This window comes from Siphateles boraxobius, unplaced genomic scaffold, assembly GCF_051911475.1.
Source record: "Siphateles boraxobius isolate OS27281-9 unplaced genomic scaffold, OSU_SipBor_1 57, whole genome shotgun sequence".
Taxonomy (NCBI): domain Eukaryota; kingdom Metazoa; phylum Chordata; class Actinopteri; order Cypriniformes; family Leuciscidae; genus Siphateles; species Siphateles boraxobius.
The window spans coordinates 133,708-155,628 of NW_027509183.1; the positions used below are offsets into that span (position 1 = coordinate 133,708).

The 21,921-nt window shown below is 37.3% G+C and overlaps 2 protein-coding genes across 5 annotated transcripts in view; both read right to left on the minus strand.

Moving 5' to 3' along the window:
• gcn1 (GCN1 activator of EIF2AK4) overlaps window positions 1–2,976 on the minus strand; it is a 60,254-nt gene extending 57,278 nt beyond the window's left edge. Inside the window, exons 1-3 of the mRNA XM_077206871.1 lie at window positions 2,929–2,976; window positions 2,001–2,109; window positions 751–814 (exon numbers count right to left, since the gene is read on the minus strand). Coding sequence (XP_077062986.1) covers window positions 751–814; window positions 2,001–2,109; window positions 2,929–2,946 — 191 coding nt within the window. The 5' untranslated portion in view covers window positions 2,947–2,976. The remainder of the gene's footprint in view (window positions 1–750; window positions 815–2,000; window positions 2,110–2,928) is intronic.
• A 367-nt stretch (window positions 2,977–3,343) lies between these two features.
• The window catches only part of pxnb (paxillin b), a 36,789-nt gene continuing 18,211 nt past the window's right edge, over window positions 3,344–21,921 (minus strand). Inside the window, exons 2-14 of one of the 4 annotated variants that reach the window (XM_077206873.1) lie at window positions 14,036–14,244; window positions 13,448–13,530; window positions 12,474–12,613; window positions 12,178–12,370; window positions 11,935–12,082; window positions 10,203–11,432; window positions 9,504–9,770; window positions 8,942–9,352; window positions 7,931–8,077; window positions 7,461–7,634; window positions 7,091–7,172; window positions 6,860–7,008; window positions 3,344–5,934 (exon numbers count right to left, since the gene is read on the minus strand). In XM_077206873.1, coding sequence (XP_077062988.1) covers window positions 5,668–5,934; window positions 6,860–7,008; window positions 7,091–7,172; window positions 7,461–7,634; window positions 7,931–8,077; window positions 8,942–9,352; window positions 9,504–9,770; window positions 10,203–11,432; window positions 11,935–12,082; window positions 12,178–12,370; window positions 12,474–12,613; window positions 13,448–13,530; window positions 14,036–14,244 — 3,500 coding nt within the window. In that variant the 3' untranslated portion in view covers window positions 3,344–5,667. The remainder of the gene's footprint in view (window positions 5,935–6,859; window positions 7,009–7,090; window positions 7,173–7,460; window positions 7,635–7,930; window positions 8,078–8,941; window positions 9,353–9,503; window positions 9,771–10,202; window positions 11,433–11,934; window positions 12,083–12,177; window positions 12,371–12,473; window positions 12,614–13,447; window positions 13,531–14,035; window positions 14,245–21,921) is intronic. The other 3 variants (XM_077206872.1, XM_077206875.1, XM_077206874.1) reach the window with 3 other exon arrangements.

Consider the following 21,921-nt stretch of genomic DNA (forward strand, 5'->3'; position numbering starts at 1 on the left):
AGGAGCTGCAACAACGGAGAATATGGGGAAAATAATGTGTTTTTTGAACATTTATGAATGAAAATCTATTCTAGTACAGTCCAAAAACAATATCAAGACTTTGTAAGAGGGCATAATATGATCTCACTAATGAAGGGGGGTCCAAGAAGGTCCGCGGAAGAGTTTAGAGAAAAATTTTGTTTTAAATGTTTTTTTTTAAATAAATAAAAAAGGTTCAAATGATAACATAAACAGTTAAATGAAAAATTTAAATAAATGAATTGTTAAAACTTATATTTTTATAATTTAAAAAAAAATGTAAATTAAAAAAAAACTACAAATTAGATTATTATAAGTAAACAATAATATTGTGTTTAAAATAAATAAATATTACAAATTTGATTAAAATAAATGAGTGAACTATAAAGGTTGAGTTTAAATAAATAATACACAATTTTTTTTAAGTACTGTAGTGACTAGAAAGCTTAAAACTTACAAATATTTTCCAAATAATACTTTAAATTGGTATAGTATAGAATTGAAATTTAAATAAATTGGGCCTTTATACATGAACATGTATCTATAGCTGCCTTAAAATTTCTGATGAGGGTGTGTTGCGAGGACGATCGTATTTGATTGTCCGTAGCCTCTAAAAGATGGAAACCCCTGCTTTAATGGACAGATGGGAAGAGATCGCTCACACACACACACACACACACACACACACACACACACACACACACACACACACACACACACACACACACACACCTGTATCTGTGCAGGGTGAGATAGAAGAGTTTGCACAGTCCTTTGATGGCCGGCTCAGGAAGGTCTGAAGAGAGAATTTAACCACAAGCAATTACAGACTTCAAACAGTTCAGACAAAAATTAAAGTCATTTTCTCACTCTCACATCATTCCAAACTTTTATGACCGAAACTTCTGAAAATGGGCATGTGTAAATCAGATTTACAGAACTAATGCAGAGCTTGAAATTTTCACTGAATAAATTTGTGCCTAACGCAGAGTTAACATACACTACTGTTGAAAATCTTTAAATGTTTTTGAATTAAACTAATACTTTTATTCAGCAAGGACACACTGAACTGATCAAAAGTGACAAAAGATATTTATGATGTTACAAATGATTTCTGTTTTAAATAAATGCTGTTCTACTGTATATAAAACAAATCAAGGCTTCCACAGAAATATGAAGCAACTCTACTGTTTTTAACATTGATAATAATCAGAAATCTCAGCAAATCAGCATATTAGGCTACGTTCAGACTGCAGGTAAATGTGGCCCAAATCTGAATTTTGTGCTCAAATGTGGCTCAGATCTGTTTTTCTCATAACAGTGTGAACAGCACAAAAAACATCAAATCTGATCTTTTCGATTCCGATATGTGCCACTTCCATATGCGGTCCTAAATCCGATACAGTTTTGCAAGGCATCATCAAAACATTCCCCGGCATTATCAAAACAGTCGTGAAAGATATTCAGTGGAAGGACAGCGACGTGTCAGAACTCATAAGTTTTACATGTTTAAAAACTCTTTGTTTTTTATATGGCCTGCGCTTAATTTCGCTGGCTTCGGTTGCAGATCACACCATAAATAAACGCTTAATCGCTTTCTTTCATGTCTTCTGTATAATAGCGTGCTGTGTGACGTCTTTTTAGCGTTCTTTAATGTGTAATGATGCTGAAAATTCAGCTTTGATCAAAGGAATAAATTACATTTTACAATATATTCACATAGAAAACTTTTATTTTAAATTGCAAAATTATTTCACAGTATTGCAGTTTTTACTGTATTTGATGAGCATAAGAGACCTATTTCAAAAACATTTAGACAAACAACAAAAATATTGCTAACCCAAAACTTTTGTATGACTTTGTGTACGAGTGGTACGGACAACTGTTATGAAGCTTTATCAGTGTTTTTATGTGACTTTTGGAGCTTGCAACTGAAAAATCATATTATTCCTTTAGTCTGATACAGCAACAGATCAACTCACCCTTTCCTTTTACACATTCCTTCAATTCTCCAAGAATTTCCTTGCGCTCTTTAATGCTGGATGAAGTGACTTTCACAGCGAATCTCTTCAGTGTGTCTGAAACCTGCCCCTACAAACACACAAATAACAGCCATCAGAGCGCTGCTGATCTAAATAAAAACATGTATATCATATTACATTGGAGTTGTATTTAAAATCTGGGTCTGTTTCTACCATCTTAAGCACACAGAAGCTTCTCATGGTAAACATTGTTTCCACTGCAATGCTTATCACTACTTTTATTGTTACTATATTAAAGCTCGAGAAGACATCATATTATAACATCATCGCTGTTATAAAACAACACAATAAAAATGACAACGATTTTGAAAGCATCATATACTGACAGATGGATATTCATTTATTATAATTTTATATTAGTAGTTACATTATGATTATCGTGGTACAGGTGATTGTTTGACCAGCTTTGTTTATTTAGCACAGTATAATTACACTGCATTTTGAAGATCATCATGATAATACAGTGTTATATGTTCAAAAAACATGTTTTTTACCATGATACCATGTCCACAAAACATGGTACTTCTAGCACTTTCTTAATAGAAACTGAAGTGAATGCGTGTTTGAGATCAGCAGATACACATTTAAGAGGGTTACACACTTACAACAGGCTCAATCTCTCTCACACTACAGTATAATCATAATACATGTGCTTATTGTGCAATTCAGCCATCGTTAATGCTCAGTTTGTCGTTATTAATGAACATTTATGCACTAAAGCGCGCACAGCGCTGTTTGGTGTGTCTGAACATCACGCGCTCGCAGATCACACGTCATCTTTATGTGAAAACTCATAAGAAAGTGGTGAGATGCAGAAGAAAAGTTTGTGTTATAATGATCATGCAGCAGCGGTTCGAATCACACCAACCTGCGTGTCCGCCGCCATCTTGCCGGCCTCGATCTGGAAAGGATTTAAGTCGTCACTTCCGGAGTCATTACCGTCCTCAAGAGCCACGTGCTTCTCAGGGTTTGTAATTTCCGGATAGCGCCTCTAGAGGGCGCCAGTCCAGCATGGGGTCTAAAACTTTTTCTCTTCATTTTATTATAAGCTGTCTATTTATTAGATATAGTGTTTTTTTAATCAATAAACATTCAAATGAAAGAGACCAAGTAAAATAAATAAGTATAAAAACAAAAAAAACTAGCAAACAAAAAACCTACACACCAAGTGTTGTCAAAAAGACATGTGAGGATTTAGTGTACTGTCTTTCGTACAAATGTCAAAGCAAAATTGTTAGTATATTACTTTAATAATAATAAAAAACAACATCAAGAGGAAAATATTCAGTGCATTAAAACACCTGATTTATTTGTATATAATTGCATGAATTGAAACCGTAACCGATACACACAGAACAAAATGTGACAGTGTTACAGGAGAAAAAAATATGCATAGCTGTTTTCACATTGGGTATATGATCAAATTTGTAAAGGGATACTAAAACACTCATGAACAGAAATAGAAAAGCGTCAGATCGATTTATATGATAGAAAATCTCAAAATAAACAAAGGCACAACATTCGACCAGTGTAAATGTGTGATTAAAACAGGACATCACATGATCCTAGATTTCCACCGCACGTTCTTTTGGCACAAAGCGATTAGGAGCAAAACTAACAGCAAAAGACAGGACGGATTATTACAATTGAGTTATCAAAGAAAAGTGAATGTAATAAAGCAATTATCCTCTACTTTCAAAGTAGTGTTCTGAGACTGAATCACATGTACAGATCTCTGGCACATCGGGTCATATAAAAGCTTTCATATAATAAACACTTGCTGGTATGTTCGGCCAATGCATCCAATAAATCATACTTGCAATCAGGCATCCAGAAAGCCGCATCATTACAATAGATATCAGGGACCGCATATATAGATAATTTGCAAAAATCACTTCTATTCCAGTGACAACATGTTTCTTAAAATACAAGAAAGTGTTCATCAGTTCACCCATCTGTAACATTAAAGCAAGTTTTCAAAACTTGCCCTTTAAAATTACTGAAAGACACTTAAGACTTCCATGCAAAATGAAAGAGAAAGAAAAAAGTATTAATATAGCCTACTATAATATCACAATATAATAATACAGCAGTTATATTGTAATATTGTCTAGAATTGTCTCTGAGAATGAGCAAGACAATATCGGATATTAATTTCCAATCAAATCATATATTGTATTCAAGGGTTGAAAATTGCACAATATTGTCACAGCTATAGATGAGCAACATCACATCTTTGATTTCTAGGATGATTCGAATCATCAGTGGTTGTGTAAATTGTTTTGTGAATAAAAACCTATACAGTTATTCGTATTACAAAACATTTCCCAAGATTTCATGTGACTGGTTCATTCAAAGGAATATTATGGGTTAAATATATACAGTATATATATATATATATATATATATATATATATATATATATATATATATATCATGGATCATATATCATAGTTAACTACTTTCAAAACTGACTGTAAATACATTTTTCCGAGCAGAAATGATTTTCTGTGGTAATCTTATGCTACAGATGCAGTCCATAAAGATTAAGTTGTATTTAACCCCATATATTCCTTTAATAAAATACAACTTCAACATAGATTAGAAATGTCATGTTATATCTTGTATGCAAAACTACATGTTTAGTATAAGTCTTTTAAAATCAGTCAAATTTGTAATACAAAACAAGGCACTAAAATTAGCAATTCGTCGAGGTGGAATTCAATGTTAAAATGACGCAAATGCAGCAAATTGATCTTTTTATAACCAGGTAAAGCCTACAAATCTGTCAAGAACACGTCCGGGTCATATTTCACTCCAAAATACAAAAAAAATAGCAATAAATAACAATAGATTATATTTCGCTTAAAAGAAAACGAAGCCTATTTTAGGACTAATAACAATGAAGAATGTATCTACACAATGGCAATATTTGTTTTACTAAGTTTAGTTTATTCAAATTTAAAATAATAATAAAAATATTGTTATTGGACAGATTTTTTATTATATTACAGTAATAAAAATTAGACATTATTACATTGCAATAATGAGAATTTGGATGAAAAAAAAATGTGACTAATTATTCTGAAAATAATGCCACAATACAAAAAGTTCTTAATAGTCCTAAAATGTTTTTACCGCTAAATATAATTCCTTATTTTTCCTTTTGGTTTGGGGCTGATATATGACCTGGATATTTGTTCATGAAATTCACCCAGGGACTATTGGCTCAAGTTGGATATTTCCAGTTGTTGTTTGTTTATCTCAGTTGATTGTGTCTCAAACCTTCATTTCCCATCATCCCCGCAGAACCGTTCTCTTCATCAAACAGTTTCTCTGCAGCTCAACCAGTGAGCAGAATACATTTTTCACGCACTTTCTAAAAAAACCCCGCTAGTTCAAACATCTCCTGAACTTTCCTCTAACACCCTCTGAAAAACAACCTGGCTTTTGAGAGCATGCATCACTTCACCATCGTTTCAACCTGACCAGCAACGTCATGTAGGGATGTCGAGAGTCAGACACATAAACCTGAACGACAAACACACACACACACACACACACTTTACACTAAATCATACTTCCATCAGTTCCATCAGGCATCTTTCTAGCTGAACAGCTTGATGAAGCAGCCCTGGCAGTAAGGCTTGTCGTTCTGCTCTTTAAAGGTGCCCTTGTTGAGCTGCTTAAGGCAGAAGGCACAGACGAAATGCTCGGGATGAAACTTCTTGCCCATGGCGGTGATGCAGCGGCCCGTAATGGGTTTCTGACAGCCGGAACACAGTGACCCGCGGCGGGAGTGATAATGGACCTCACAGTAGGGCTGACCGTCGTGCTCGAAGAAACTGCCGTTGATGAAGGGTGTGAAGCACTCCTGAAACACATCATTACTCATTAAAGTACTGATTTACGGACTTTATTTTTCTACTGTTTTATTGTCTATTGTAAAGCACTTTGTGACCCTGTCTGTGAAAAGTGCTGTATAAATACATTTTACTTACTACTTCTGCTCACCAAGGCTGCATTTATTTCCTTAAAAAGTCATATTGTGAAATATTATTAAATAACTGTTTTTTAAATAACTGTAATTTCCTGTAATGCAAAGCTGAATTTTCAGCATCATTACTCCAGTCTTCAGTGTCAAATGATCCTTCAGAAATCATTCTAATATGATGATTTACTGCACAAGAAACATTTCTGATTATTAATGTTGAAAACAGTTGTGCTTTACATGATACATTTATTTCAGGATTCTTTGATGAAGAGAAAGTTCAAAACAACATCATTTATTTGAGATGGAAATAAATCTTTTGTAGCATTATAAACACCTTTACTGCCACTTTGATACATTTATAAAAATAAAAAAAACTGACCTGAATTTTTGAATGGTAGTGTATCATGGTTTCCACAAAAATATTAAGCAGTTAAAAAAAAAAAATCAACATTGATAATAATGAGAAATGTTTCTTGAGCATTAAATCATCATATTAGAATGATTTCTGAAGGATCATGTGACACTCAAGACTGGAGGAATGATGCTGAAGATTCAGCTTTGATCACAGGAATAAATTACAGTTTGACATATATTCAAATAGAAATAAGTTCTTTTAAATTGTAATAATATTTCACAATATTACTGATTTTACTGTATTTTTAATAAAATAAATGCAGCCTTGATGAGCAGAAGAGACTTCTCTATAAAAATTGTAATCACTCGAAACTTTTAACTGGTAGGGTATTTCCAAAACCAAAGCAACAAACCAACAAAAAAATAATATTCTTCATTATGTTACACGCACCCTGCACACAAAACACTCTGGATGCCAGAGAGAGCTCAGGGCAGAGATGTAGTTCTCCAGGATGGCACGAGCACAGCCGCCACATTTAGGAGCGAAGAGGTCAAAGTAGTCTTTACGACAGTACGCCTTCCCATCCTTCTCATGAAACCCTGAAGAACAAAGATGGATTTATAATTTATAAGTGTGCAATAATAAAAAACAAAGAAAAAATTGAGCTATGCGTTTACTCGCCTTCAGGACCGAAGAACGCCCCACACTGCGCACAGAAGAAGTGTTCAGGATGCCACGTCCTGTCTAACGCCGTTACCACTTTCTGTGAAGTGAGAAAAATTAACACATATGTTTTTGTGGAGGGTTAATGTTTTGTGTTAACATCTGTAGCAGGCTGTCAATTACCACACAAAAAAATATATAATTACTATAATAATATAGTAGCACTTCATTTTACAGGCCTGTTTCGCATGTCCATACGATGTACTTATTGTAGTAATGACTCTAACTGGGTAATATCCCTCACTGAGGCATTAGATTTTATGTGCTTTTTTTGCTGTTCACACTGAAAAATCTAATTAATCAATGAAGTTACAAAGTTGGTTCTCACATCCAGTATGGGTCCGTTACAGTAGTAGCAGCGTGGAGAGAATAAATGGTGGTAATCTCTCTCGCAGTATGGTTGTCCTTCTCTCTCAAAGAAGTTTCTGGAACCAATCTCCTCCTGGCAGTGTGTACACACAAAATGCTCTGGATGCCATGTGCGCCCCATGGCAGTAACTACCTGTACAGAAACACACACACACAACCTTTGTTTAGATGTGACCAACTCTTTCTACCTAGACACACAACATATTAGCTTGTTTCCGCCACAGAATTTTTTTCTCACAATTCTGTGACTTTATTGCGACTTTATATCATGCAATTCTGGCTTTATATCTCACAATTGTATGTTATAAAGTCAGAATTGCGAGATATAAACATGCAATTGTGAGAAAAAAAGTGATATAAAGTTGCAATTACGAGTTATAAAGTCAGAATTGGTAGAAAAAAGTTTGTGCATCCCTCTATCACTCTCACCTGGCCCACAATGGGTTTGCAGCAGGCACCACAAACTCCTTTAGCAACCGTCTGCACTCCCAGCTTGTGGAGGTCAGACTGAAGACTGCCCAGCATGTTGTCTAGTTTATTAACCTGTCCGTGTGGACCCTTCCCCTGGGCCATGATCTACAGATAGATAGGACAAAAGACAGAGAATCAAAATAAGTCTTCAAAACAAAATGTTTACTCACAAGCACAAAACACAGGGAGCTTTTTAAGCACCTAAATCTTAAAAAAACATTGAGTCGTCAGTTTAAAAAAATTATAATAATAAACGGAGCAATTCCAATAGGGTCCTCACATCATCGTTGCTCTGGCCCTAATAACTATGATAATATAGTACCACTTTATTTTACAGTCCTGTTTCGCATGAACTGTAGCAATGACAACCCCCTAACCCAAAATTATACCAAAACAACGAATAGCGAATATTTAAAATTGTATGATACTGACAGCATAATTTTGTAAATAATTGAAATCCAATCAAATTATTGTCAGACCAAGTGCTTTGTCCAAACACTTGCTGATGTGCATCTAATTTAATCTAATATTTATGACCAGGACAAGAGGCTGAGGGATGCACACACACACACACACACACACACACACACACACACACACACACACACACACACACACACACACACACACACACACACACACACACACACACACACACACACACACACACACACACACACACACACACACACACGTCTGGTTCGCTATCTTTGTATGGACTCTCCATAGGCGTAATGGTTTTTATATTGTCCAAACTATATATTCTGTCCCTTTACACTAACCAAACCACTAAACCAACCCATCACACAAAACTTTCTGCATTTTTACATTTTCAAAACACATACACATCTCTCCAAGCCCTCAAGCATACAACATTCAATTTAAAAATCACAAATCAATTAAAGTTTTGTGATTTTTCTAGGAGAGGACAGTAAGACAGGAGCTTAGTCTATGACAGGACTTCTGCACCTGCAACGGAGGGAAGAGCGGGTCGTACTCCGTCTGGCAGCCCACTGACGCCAGCACTTTGGGCGGGGTCACAGAGGCAGGTGGCGGGGTGGGTGTGGGCAGGGGTGCAGGATTGGGTTTTGGGGAGGGAGCTGGAAGTTCCACAGGTTCAGGGGTCGGGGGCTTGGGTGGAACTGGAGGTGGAGGTGGAGTTGGCTGGGGAGGAGGTGTAGGCTCTCTTGGAGGGGGGGAGGGTGCAGGTGGTGGGGAGGGGGCAGGTGGTAGGGGAGGAGGCATAGGAGCAGAAGCTAATTTGACCGGAGTGGGGCGCTTTGGTTCCTCAGCAGGGGGAGGGGGGCGAGGGATCGGGGGAGATTGGGGAGGTAGGATCACCTTCCTCTGAGGAAGAGGAGACTCAGGAGGTATGATTATCTAGAGGAAGACACCAATCAGATGGAAGAAGAGAGAGAAAGAGATGGAAAGTAGGAATGAAGAAGAAAGAAGCAGGTGATTATAGAGAAATTTTAAAGCAATTAAGCAAAAGGAATTTAATGGAAACAATGTGCAAATTCTTCCCGTCTACCTTATCCACCTCTTTGTTGTGGTCTTCCCGTGAGCGTTTGGGGTTGGACATGACGATGACGCCTTCTGTGAGCCAATCATCCGGCTGCTGCTTTTTTGGACGATCTTTACGGGCTATTCCCAGCTTTCCTTGCAGTTCCTCAATGAGCCGGTCCTGGGAGTTGCTCTTGTGGAAAATCAGGGGACCCATCTTCTTACGTATCAGGCCATCTCGGTACATAGGGTGGACATTTTGAATCTCCTTGGTGCGTCTAATCACTGATTTGATCTGAGACAGCAGTAAACTTCTTGAGATGGCAAAAGCCTTGTGAGAATTGGTGCTTATTTCCAAAAGAAACCAATCACAACAAGCAGGGAAATAGGGAAGCATTCAGATGCGATCCAGTTGCAGAATCCGAAAATGGTGGTAGTTAACACTGGTTATCAAGTGCACAGAGGTACCACTGGTTTTCAAGTGCACACACAGCAACACTCAAGTGCATCTGCTTTTCTTACAGTTACAATTTACCATAAATAAAGTGAAAATTAAAGAACAAGAAGAACGATAATTTAGGGTACAGAGTTAGGAACAGTTCCAACTTTTAGCCAACTGTCTAAAATGTTTAATTTACATGCTGGCAAACAAACCACTACAAACTTTGTTTATAACTCCAGACCACACAGCATTCTCAATCAACAAGCATTGCAGTCTCATCCATACGTGTCCTGAGGCTGAGATCCTGTCCATTGTGCCAGCCATATGAAGCATGGGATGGTCCATTTGGCCATCTGGAGTTCCAGGGCAAGACGAGGGAGTGAGAGAGTCATCCATCCAGCTTGCTTCAGTCATGGGGGTCATGGAGCCATCAGGTCCTTCATAAGCCATCTTCAGCTCCATGTCAGCCCAGTCAATATCACTCCTGCAGTCCGACTGATCCTCCAAGAGCCCGTCCCCCATTTCGCTCTCCGTGTGTGTGTATAGATGAATGTCGCCGCGATCCGCCGACACTATCGTCTCCTCGTATACTTCTGGTTGTGCTCCTAAAGTGAGCCGTGAAGCTGCGGATGCTGTGATCTCATTCTCAGGCCTGCTGAAGCTCATGGCAAGAAGTTTATCTAAGGCGTCGTCAAGAGAAGGCTCATAGGTTGGTGGTTCAAGTCTAGAGGGAGGAAGGGGTTTGAGAGAAACAGATAGCTCAGGCTGTCCTGATGATGGTTTTGGGCTTGGAGACTTGGGAACCGCTAGAGATTGGGAAGAAGAAAGGACTAGAGGAGGTGAAACAGCTTGGGGAAGAGACAGAGATGGTGATTCAGAGACTGTAGGAAGTGGGGATCTGGGAAAAGATCTCACTGGGCTCAAAGGTTTTGCTTCAGAACTGGAGAAATACAGATCAATAGATGCTGGTGTCATCAATGGACTAACTCGTTCAGGGGTTCTGCTGAACGCTGGGGCACTTATTGGACTAGAAGACTTGTGGAGAGGTGAATAGGACTTCGGACCAGAGCTTGACATTTTGGCAGAAGGATTTCCCTCCCAGATAGAACAAAGTTCCCGAACTCCGGGTGCTGTAGTCGTGGTTATAGTCTGAGACAAAACCACTAGAGACTCCACTTGGGAGGAGAGCTGGGAAGCAGAAACATCAATGGCAGAATCCAAGCCCAGGTCAGATACCGGAGAAAAACGAGGACTGGATGCTGCAGGTGGAGACAGTTGAAAGGAAGGCTTACCACTAGATAGTGGAGGCGCAGCCCCCGGTTCACCAGATTCCTCCACAATGTGCAGATCAAAGTTTAAAGAAGTGGAGAGACCTGGGGAATATCGGCTTGGTTCCACTGGGAGGGCATGGGACAGGGATTTAGACACAGCAGTCGTAGGAGGAGGGTGGATTTCAGCAATGGTAGTAGTTTGCTCAAACATTGGCTCAGAGTTCAGGGAGCCTAAGGAACTTGGCTGGAGACATAAAGAGGGCACAGGGGTAGAAAGAAGGGAAAGAGAAGAGATTGACAGATTAAGGGATGCAAAGAATGAGAAATAATTAAGAAAAAGCTTCAATGAGATGTACAGAACAGCTGAGGAAAAAACAAAACAGATTCAGGACGCAATGTTAAAGTGATGAAATGAAACTAAAGCTAGAAGTAATAGATGAGCAGGAAAAGGTTTACAAATAAATGCACTGGTAAATTTTGTGAAGTTCTGATAAAGACCGGCCAGGGCTGAGTTTCCCTACAGCAGTTTAAGCCCAATAAGATTGTAGACACCATTGGCACCAATGGTCTCAACAATCTGCTTACAATGTTTTTGGGAAACGTAGCCCAGATTGTCGAGCAGTAAGTCCTGAAAATAGATCACCCAAACAACATAGTTCGGCACACATTCCCAGACACAACGTCTCTTCAACTCACTTACACTGTCCTAGTAAAGCACACACACGAACACACATACACACACTCACATTGCTCTGCACCTTAAAATCTGACAAACAGGCCATGAGCTCATCCAGTTCTCGTGTAGCAGAGGTGGCTGATATTCTGCCCTGCTCTTCGGAAGGTGTGTCCACCTGTCCATCCGTCAAATCACTTCTCAGAGCACAGGGGCTGGACCTGTTTATGCAAATTACATTAAATTGCATTCCATTAAAATGCACAATGCAAATCCATGTTTCCCCATCTGGAGATGACCGTGCTGGTGATCTTACGTTGGGGAAGGCACAGAGCTTTCCAACTCATTCAGAAGACTTTCCACAGTGGGACGACCATCTTCTGTCCCCTTCGTTCCGTTCCTCTGAGGTTTGTCCTGTGCTGCTGGTGTCAGTGTGATCCCTGGGTGGGCTCCATTTTCCTGTATATAGTGGGCAACACTGCAAGGTGGCAATGGGGGTGCTGCATCCTCTGCAGAGAGATTTCAAATTACAATTATATGGTTTTATATCTTATTTTTTTGCATTACTTGCACCACTATTGGTGTGAACAGGCCTTAAGTGTGTCTATTTACCTGTACTGGAGTAAGATGGGGCGTTTTGTTGTACAGCATTAAGTTCCAGAAGAAGGCGGTCCAGTTCAGACAGGTTGCTGCCCAGGGCAGAAGTCATGGCTGTGGATGATGAGTCTGAATGCTTCTGCTTATTAGGAAAACTGGACAAATAGAAATGTGCCAATAAGGGTTTAATTTTACATCATAGCAGGACATAATAAGTAGGGCTGTGCGATTAATCGTAATTGATTTTTGATTTCGATTCTGGCTTCCAACGATTATGAAAACAAGATAATTGAGGTTTTGAAAACACATGTGTAACAGTATATTGGATCCATGCATTAGCTCTTAAAGTGACAGTAGCCTAATAAACATGCTGCAGTCTGTCATAAATGATAATCAAACAACAAATGACAAAGGAAAATCACTCACTGATCTTGACTGAATAACTAAAGTGGCTTTAATAAGGATGAATCTATATTTAATGTACAGTAAGACTATGCAATGTTATTTTACATATTTGATTATTCAATTTTTTTGCTGTATGCTATTAGTTATCTGAAAACCACTGTTAGTACGTCTTCCTGAAAACTTAAAACACTATTTAATTTGTAATTTCGTTCTGTATTTATTTGTGTTTTGTTTGCAATTAGTTTCTTTGTTCTTATTGTATTGCTGATTGTTTACTTGTCTTATGTAATTATTTCGAGGACCTTTTTCTTATGTTAGTTAACATAGTATTAGATTTTGCTGAAATATCGATACTTGTGAAATTTTACAGATATTTAAAATGACTTATATCGTGAAATATGACTTTGATTCTATCGCCCACCAATAATCGTGTTAAATAATAGTGATTATGATTTTTGCCATAATCGAGCAGCCCTAATAGAAAGGATATTATGGTAGATCACACTGTAGAATGACAGATAACCATTTTGCTTGACTTTTATTAGAATGAGCTGTCAATTCTCATCTGTGGTACTGTAACTCACCTGTAAACGTGGTCTTCTTCTGTATGCGAGGCTGGTGGACTTCTGTCCCGAGACAACGTGCTTTTATGAGCAGGGCCCAGAGACTGGATTTCAACAGAATAAAACCAAAATGCATTCATTTTTATGCAAATCTTACTGAAAATTTAATGCATTGCAATACATTGATTCTCAACTGCTGCGTCACAATCCAAAATGGGTTAATTTTTCAGTTTATAAAAAAAAAAAAATTACTGCAGTGGCCTCATGAAAAGCCTATTATTTAAATAAAATAAAATAAATAAATAAAATCTAAATAAATACTTGCTACAAAAATATGTAACATTTTATTTGTTTATCTGCATGTCAGTTGACCATAAGCCAGAGAATCATTACTAAATATTTTAGGTTGAAAAAAAGGTTTGGGAATCCTAAATGTTGGATAACCAATTAATGCCCAATGCAAAATATGGGTACTAAGTAAAATCAATAGAGAACCACAGATAAACTACATATTTTTCCCCATAAGCAAGAACAAGACACACTGAGATGACGTGATTATTATATGTGACCAGCTTATTTTGGAAAGCCCCAAGATAGTTTGTGCTGAACCTGTTGTGAGGAGCGCTGGGAGTCCGACCGGGGCGAGAGGGATCCGTTCAGGGCCTCAGCTGAGGGGGGAGGGGGGAGGGGAGGAGGAGGGGAGTCATCCTGGAAGAGGTGCCCTCCGGAGGGGTAGGAATAGGGCGTCTCCTCGGGTAGAAACACTGGGCACTTGGAGATATGGGCGGTGGAAGACTCGAGATCCGCAAGCAATGCGTCTGTGCAGAAAGATGAAACAAATTCTTTATTGTACAGTGTCTTCGAGTTACTTCAGGGAAAGAATCAAATCCTTTAAAAAAAAAGGTTTAGTTCAGTTTAGTCATAATATAAAAGTATGTTTTTCTGTTCTATCTTTAAGACAGGAGGGAGTTTTGCGTTTTGAGTTATTTGTTTCAAAAGACCAATAAAAGATAGAGTAAAAAAGTTTTAAAAGTAAAAAAACGAAAAAGATTTTTAATGTTTTAGAAAGAAGTCTCTTCTGCTCACCAATGCTGCATTTACTATGTGGTCAGAAAGAGTAATATTGGGAAATATTATTGTAATTTAAATAACTGTTTATAATGTTTTAAAATGTAATTTATTCCTGTGATAAAAGCTGCATTTTCAGCATCATTACTCCAGTCTTCAGTGGCACATGATCCTTCAGAAATCATTCTAATATGATGATTTGTTGCTCAAGAAACATTTATGATTATTATCAATGTTGAAAACAGTTGTGCTGCTTCATATTTTTTTGGAAACTGCGATGTTTCATTTTTGGCAGGATACCTTTATTAATAGAAAGATTTCATTTAAAAGAAATCTTTTGTAACATTATAAATGTCTTTAGAGTCAATTTTGATAAATATAATGTGTCCTTGCTGAATAAAAGTATTAATTTCTTAAAAAAAAAAAAAAAATTCTTACCAACCCCAAACATTTGATGGTAGTGCATGTTTGTAAAGACAGATAATCTTTTTATAATAATGCAGCTAGACACAAGATCAAAGAGGAAAGTCTGAAAGAACAATGAACAGGGTTAAAAATAAAAGACAGTAGCATGATATTTCTCTCCATCAGAGAGAGAGAAAAAGAGCGACAGCGTCTCCACACACAGATATAATGTTTGCTTGTGCAACTCAGTCGTGCATTCCAATCTTTCTAACCATCCTCAGTCATGTTACTAAATACAGTCCTTCAGCGCAGCTATGCCAGCTATAGCGCCAGACCCGAAGACCCTCTCTGAGGAGCTTTTCTCACAGAAACACTACGGTTCGGTTCAGTTTTGGGTAGTCCACTACCTATTGTACCTAACAATAGCCCTTAACTATAGCACAACACTGTTGTATTGAACCGGTTTGGTCTGTGTCTCTGTGTTGTGTCAGCTGGCAGGTAAAACTCTGTGATGAAGCGCAGAGACCCTGTCAACACATCCGTCACACTGAGCTGTCCTGCAGTAAGAGTTGAGCAATGAACCCAGTCTACCCTCTGCAAACGCTGTTATTGATGAGTGACAGATTTGTTGATTTTAATAGCAGCAATGTAGCATTGAACCATTACACCATTGTGCTCACTTTTACAATGGCTTTGACTGCAACCAATCCGATCAAACTAAAAATGTGCCCCTTTTTTAAATAATATTAAAATAGTACTAGTTTATTAGTTAAAATTGGTGTAGAAACAACTTTAAATCAGAAATTGTTAGAAAATTTCACAATTAATTACTAAGAAATGGCAAGTAGCACATTGAATTACACATGATGCTTTTGAAGTAAAAAGACTGAAATTCTATTGTCTTCTAAAACACTCTAATAATCTTTGTTATTTAAAACTTTGACAAATATTTTTCACAGTGTACTAATAATAGCAGTTTGTGCGCTGGTGTTATAAATTATTTCAAACATAACTGCATAATTCTATAATTGTAATCACTGCATGATTATTATTTAAAACATTATGGGGTTGAATTTACAGGAAAAAGTAACTATTTTGTTATATACCTTTATCATTATTAAAGATTTTGGTCATACAGTCCATGCCTACTGTAAATCCAGCTTGTCCTTTACATGCATACAACCGCCAACAGAAACTTTGGAAAGACAGACGGAGAGACCGACAGAATCTCAGACGTGCAGCTAGTCTAAAAGGGCCAAATAAAGCTCTTACCTCACTCTTTTCTCATGCACCTATTCATGCATTCATCCAAGCGGTCAATAATAGCCTGGAGACATGCAGCCGTCACATACCGTACAGGCAGAGATCTCCTCACACACAGCACAGTGAGACACCTGAGCTACTGGAACTCTTACATGAGTAGACACATCAAAGCCAACCTCACAGCAGACGCTATAAAAACGTGATGGTTGAAGAGCAACTACTGTATGACGAGAACGTAATGACACTCAGAGATGAGTGTATGAAACACTTCACTCTTTAAATCTAGTGCCGATGGAGTTCAGCTTCCATACAGAGTCTCTGAAATCTTGATAGTGTTCGTTTACAGACAGTTAGTGTTGACAGTCATGGAAAACCTGGAAATATCACGAGATGTTATGGAAATTCTCATTTGTTCTCTAAAGCTTTGGAAATTGTATATAGTTTACGTGTTTTTTTTGTATATGCATAAATATGCAGGCATGTTAATGTTACATATATGACTAGTTAATGTGTACATTTAAAAATGTAATAAATGGTTAAAAGGTCATGCCAAGTCATCAAATTTCAGTCAACATTTTCTAGTCGCTCAGTTCTAAAATATTTTAGTGGCTAGAGATGTTTCCTGTGTAAAGTCAGAGTTTTGTGATTTCTGATTTGATTCATTCAAAAGAAACATTCAGTCTGATTGATTCAATAGCAAATCCATCTGAACTTGAATGATTTTTACGATCCATTTCAATCAATCTGAATCTAAATGATGTTTAAAAAGGATTAATTTAATCAACATTATTTATAAAAAAAACATATCCAGAACAAACAACTAGTCATTAGAGCTACATGATTAATCATTAAAAGATTGCAATCTCGATTCAAACACCAATGCAATCTTATTCCTGAATATGATTTGGCTCAATGATGTACGATCACATCGAACATTCAGATCTAAAAGTGACTTTAAAAAAAAAATTTAGTCATTGAATCGTTCATTCAAAAGAGTCCTTCAAAAACACTGATTCATCCAGTAATGAAACATGTGTGGTCTTTATGAGTGGGTCACTGAATCATTCTCTCAAATTAATAAAAAAATGCTTTATTCAAATTAATTTAATATTTTTTAAATAGACTGCAGCAAGTAATGTTTTGTCAGAACCTCTAGTAAATTACACGTTTTTGTTTAGTTGTCCATTCAGGATCTTAGCAGAATTGTGATCTCTATTTTAAACACACACAAAAAAATCGTGATTCTTAGTTTATCCAGAATCATGCAGCTCTACAAGTCATGCAAAAGTCATGGAAATTCACTGGAAAACTGACACAACACATTGAATGCATTTTCAATGTGTTGAATGTATTTATTGAATGCATTTTAACTTTAAACAGAAACCATCTCTATACATATCTTTCTTGAATTCACTCTATTTTTAACAGTGAAATGGAGTACCGTCTGCTACTATCCTGGTCTTGAAGTTACACAAGGGTCAAAATATACTACATTCGCTTAATGCATGAACGTTGCTTACAGCGAGGGCAGAAACTGTGTACTCACGGAATTTAGAGTATTCCAGAATGTATCCCAGTATTCCGTCACACCTGAGTGTGACCACACGAGTGTGTGTGTGTGTGTGTGTGTGTGTGTGTGTGTGTGTGTGTGTGTGTGTGTGTGTGTGTGTGTGTGTGTGTGTGTGTGTGAGAGAGAGAGACGGACAAGGGGTGGCAAAGCCACACACAGAAGACGGCTTGCAATTAACCCTTTCTTGCTCCGACAACTTTAAACACCAACAGTGTTTACAACATTCTGTTTTATGGCTATATTCCACATTTTAGTACAGTCATAAAAATGTTAATTGGAATTATGGGAATTACACCATGAACAAAACATGGAATGAAATGAAAACTCTTCTGGATGCTTTTCATTTGCTTTGCAAACAAAATAAATAAATAAATAAATGAATAAGCAGAATTTTTCCAATTAAAAGGTTTGTAAGATCAAGAGAAGCATGAGTCAAACGTATGCTCTTACTTTATGGAGACCTTTTCACATCATCAAGCAAAATATGTGAGAAAGTCAGCAGATACAGCAAGTGCTCCTTAAATGGCAGTCGGGTGTGTTTTACTCCCAGGAGCCTCTTCCTGGGAAACGTCTGCCTGTGTGCTGATGTCAGCGGGACTGCTGTGGGACTAATTCTGGCATCATAAATTAATCTGAAATATTAGGTGTGGTCAATTAAAAACTGCATGCAAAATGTGCATTTAAAGACTACTAGTTTGAGGCCTTTTTACAAAACACACACACACACACAATCAGGGAACGTCCATGTTTAACCCCTGCTGTTCAACCGTGAGGCAGTATACAGCCTGTCTATTTAAAGCATGGAGATCAGCGCGTAAGTCAGTGCAAACATACTGAAAATAAACTGCGCGACTCTTCAGGGCCCTAGAGGACCTGCACCTGGTGCTACGCGCCCACCAGAACCATTACAACCGTCAAGAGCATATATACTGGCAATGCCACACATGCCTAAACCATTGCATTATATGCAGCAGAAGAGATGACTAATGGTTTTATAGCCGTCTAATGCAGTGATGCATGACTGATGGGTCATGGCCAAAAATAAATTACAGGTGGGTTTGATTTGGGTCAGGGAAAATCAATGCAAATAATAAAATGTGACTGACTGGTCACCTAACTGACTTAAAATGGAAGAGAAAATGTAAAAACTGTGGACACATCAATGGGAAAGTGTGTCCAAACTTTTGACTGGTACTGTATTATAATATACACATAAAGAAAATCATCCGATATATCGATATCAGACTTTTTTTACTCCTCAATATCAGTATCAGTCCCCAAAAATCAGGCTCTAAAACAAACTACTCACAAATACATCCATGTGGTAAAAGATAGTCAAATTACATATATGTCAACATGGACAGGTTGTGTGACGTGCCCTCATGCTCGAAAAACATAGGCAAAACTACACAAAGTCAAAGAAAATATGATCCAGATTACAAGTTGAAATGAATATAAGCATGAGTTAAATCAGTGTGTTTTATGTGGTGAATTACCAGCTGACACCAAAAGACTTTTACAAACCAAATCAACACACATTACAACAAACGATCATTATGATTTGTTTATGCATGCATATTGAAGTGCCCCAATTATTCTTTTTGGGATATTATTACCTTTCATGTAGTGTGTAATATAGCTGTTTGTGAATGTAAAGGGTCTGCAAAGTTGAGTCATCAGTAATTCCAGTCTCACTTCCTGCTCGAACATATGTAGGTTTAAATAAATTTGCATAAAAATGCCAGCCAATGCTCTTCTTCGCCCCGCCCTCAAACATTGTAGTTGTATCAGAGACTGGAAGAGTTTGGTTTGTGTTGTTCAAGTCGAGAAGACGCTGTTTTCTGCTGCCAAAGCAAATCCTTGATGAGATTGATACGGTAAAACCCACGCCTTTGTTACTGTTCAATTCACTGTGAATTAAGTGCTGAGGAAGAGCTGAAATTCAGATGAGCTAATGAGTGTTTGGTTTCTGACACGCGCTGTTAAGTGGTCGACCAATCACAGCTGGGCCGTCTGACCAATCAGAGCAGAGTAGACTCTCGGAAAGGAGGGGTTTAGAGAGACTGAATCTTTGAAACAACCGTTTTCAGACACTTTAAATGAGGTGATGTGCAATTTATATTGTTATATTAAAGGTATAGCGGAGGATCTTTCCGAATTTTAGAGAAGACCCGCCCTCTCCAATTTTTTTAAAAATGCACATGCGCAACACTGTATTTGCTCCCGAGAGGGAACGCCTATTAAACTTGTTGAGTGACCGAGGACTCAAGACATGATATGCAATGGAGAAGTAGCTTGTTGCATTTGTGTAATAAATACTATGGTGAACACATTGTAATTATCTAAAATGAACACACAAGGTTTTAGAAAATTTCAGCGTGATACCATTTACCATTTGGTCATAAGGCTACTTTAGACAAATTGAGATGTTTACCGTGTCTACGCGGTGCATGACTTGTGCCAGGGCTAGCATCGCTAATCATAGCTTACATTAACTTTTACTAGCAGTGATTTTAAATGGATTTCTCCAAATAGCATGACAAACTTTACCTGTCTAGTAGAATCTTCGCGACTGCGGCATCAGTGGGAAGCCCAACCTGTGCTTTTAGCGCACGCCAGCGTGTGAAATATTCACCCAAAATCAAACTGGTCTTGTTTCTATATTCTGCGGCCTTTCTCTTCTTATCATACACTTCGTGTACATTTTTTCTCTTTCGACCTCAGCCATTTTCAAAGGAATGCCTGAAACCGTAACTCATCACACATAATACAGCTGAAAGTGCGCATGCGCAGAAAGCGAAAACTACATAGGGACGAGCACGTACGACGGCCTTACGTAAACATATCACCAGAATGATTGACACTTAGGTGGACCAATAGTATAGGCTACCCACCCGGAAAAAGAAAATCCTCCGCTATACCTTATATTAAAGTGTTTTTTAACCTTCAATCAAAAAAAAAGTTTGCCTCTCGTTAAATTTAATTAATTAAAATAAGCAAAAGTAACATTATTGTTTAATATTTTGTCACAACTTAATTTAATTGTGTTCAATCAACCTAATACAAATAAAACTGAAGTTTACTTAATTCATTTGTGTAAAAACTACATGAATCATTTTTGTTGACAACTAACTGGGCAGTGGATCTGTATATTTCCCAGCATGCTTTGCAAGGGACTGCATTAGGAGGGTAAATTTAGGGATTAAAGTGTTATTTTATGTTTTTTCAGGAAATGGAAAGATGTTGATTGTTAATGTTAGTATTTAATGTTCAGTTATGTTAGAAACTTAGAGGACTTTCTGTAATGTTTTTGAATTGTGTGGTTACCATTATGCAGAAGAGTAACGATTGTTTTCAGGCTGTGGGCACTCAGTATACACTACATATGCATTAAACCTCACTCACAGACCTGCATAAGTCATATCTAATATTACTATGTTAAAAGTTGTTTAAATTAAATTGAATGCAAGTACCTTCTATCATTGGAAGTAACTGCAGAGTCAAATCAGCTAAAATTATAATGTTGGCGATTTTAGGCAGGACAAAAATTAAATCTAGTTACCTTGACAAAACTTTATCTAGTAGGAATGACACAATTTTTTCAGTAGTCTTGACTAAATGAATTTAAGTTCATATAACAAGATTACATTTGAAATCATTTCAAACAAATTAGATTTTGTTGGAAAAATGTAATTCAATTTCGTGGAAATGTTTTCCTTAATTTAATTAAGTTCGTTCAACAGCTTGTTTTTTTTTGAGTGTTGGAAGCATATAAACCTATTGTAGGAGACATCCAAAAGAAAATGAGGAACCTTTAAAATAGCATAGTAGAGGCACTTTAAATCTATTGAATAATTGTGCATTATTTAAGCCTATTCATTTCAGTTCATGGTAATATTATTGAAAATAGTTTTATTTGAGTTGAGACGTGTTTCATTGCAGTACAAATATTCATTACTCTTTAGAAAAAAATAACAAAATCCCACCTGTTGGAAACTGAGTCGACAAAATAAATAAACTATTGAGAGTTCCACACGTGTGTTTTTAGAGAGTTCATTTTCTAAAAGCCCACCAAAGTGTCCAAAGATGAAGCACACTTCTATGTTTTAACAATAATCTGCACTGGAACAGAAGGCAGAGAGGTGTGAGAACAGGCAGGATATCCTGTGCAACACATGGCTATCCTGTT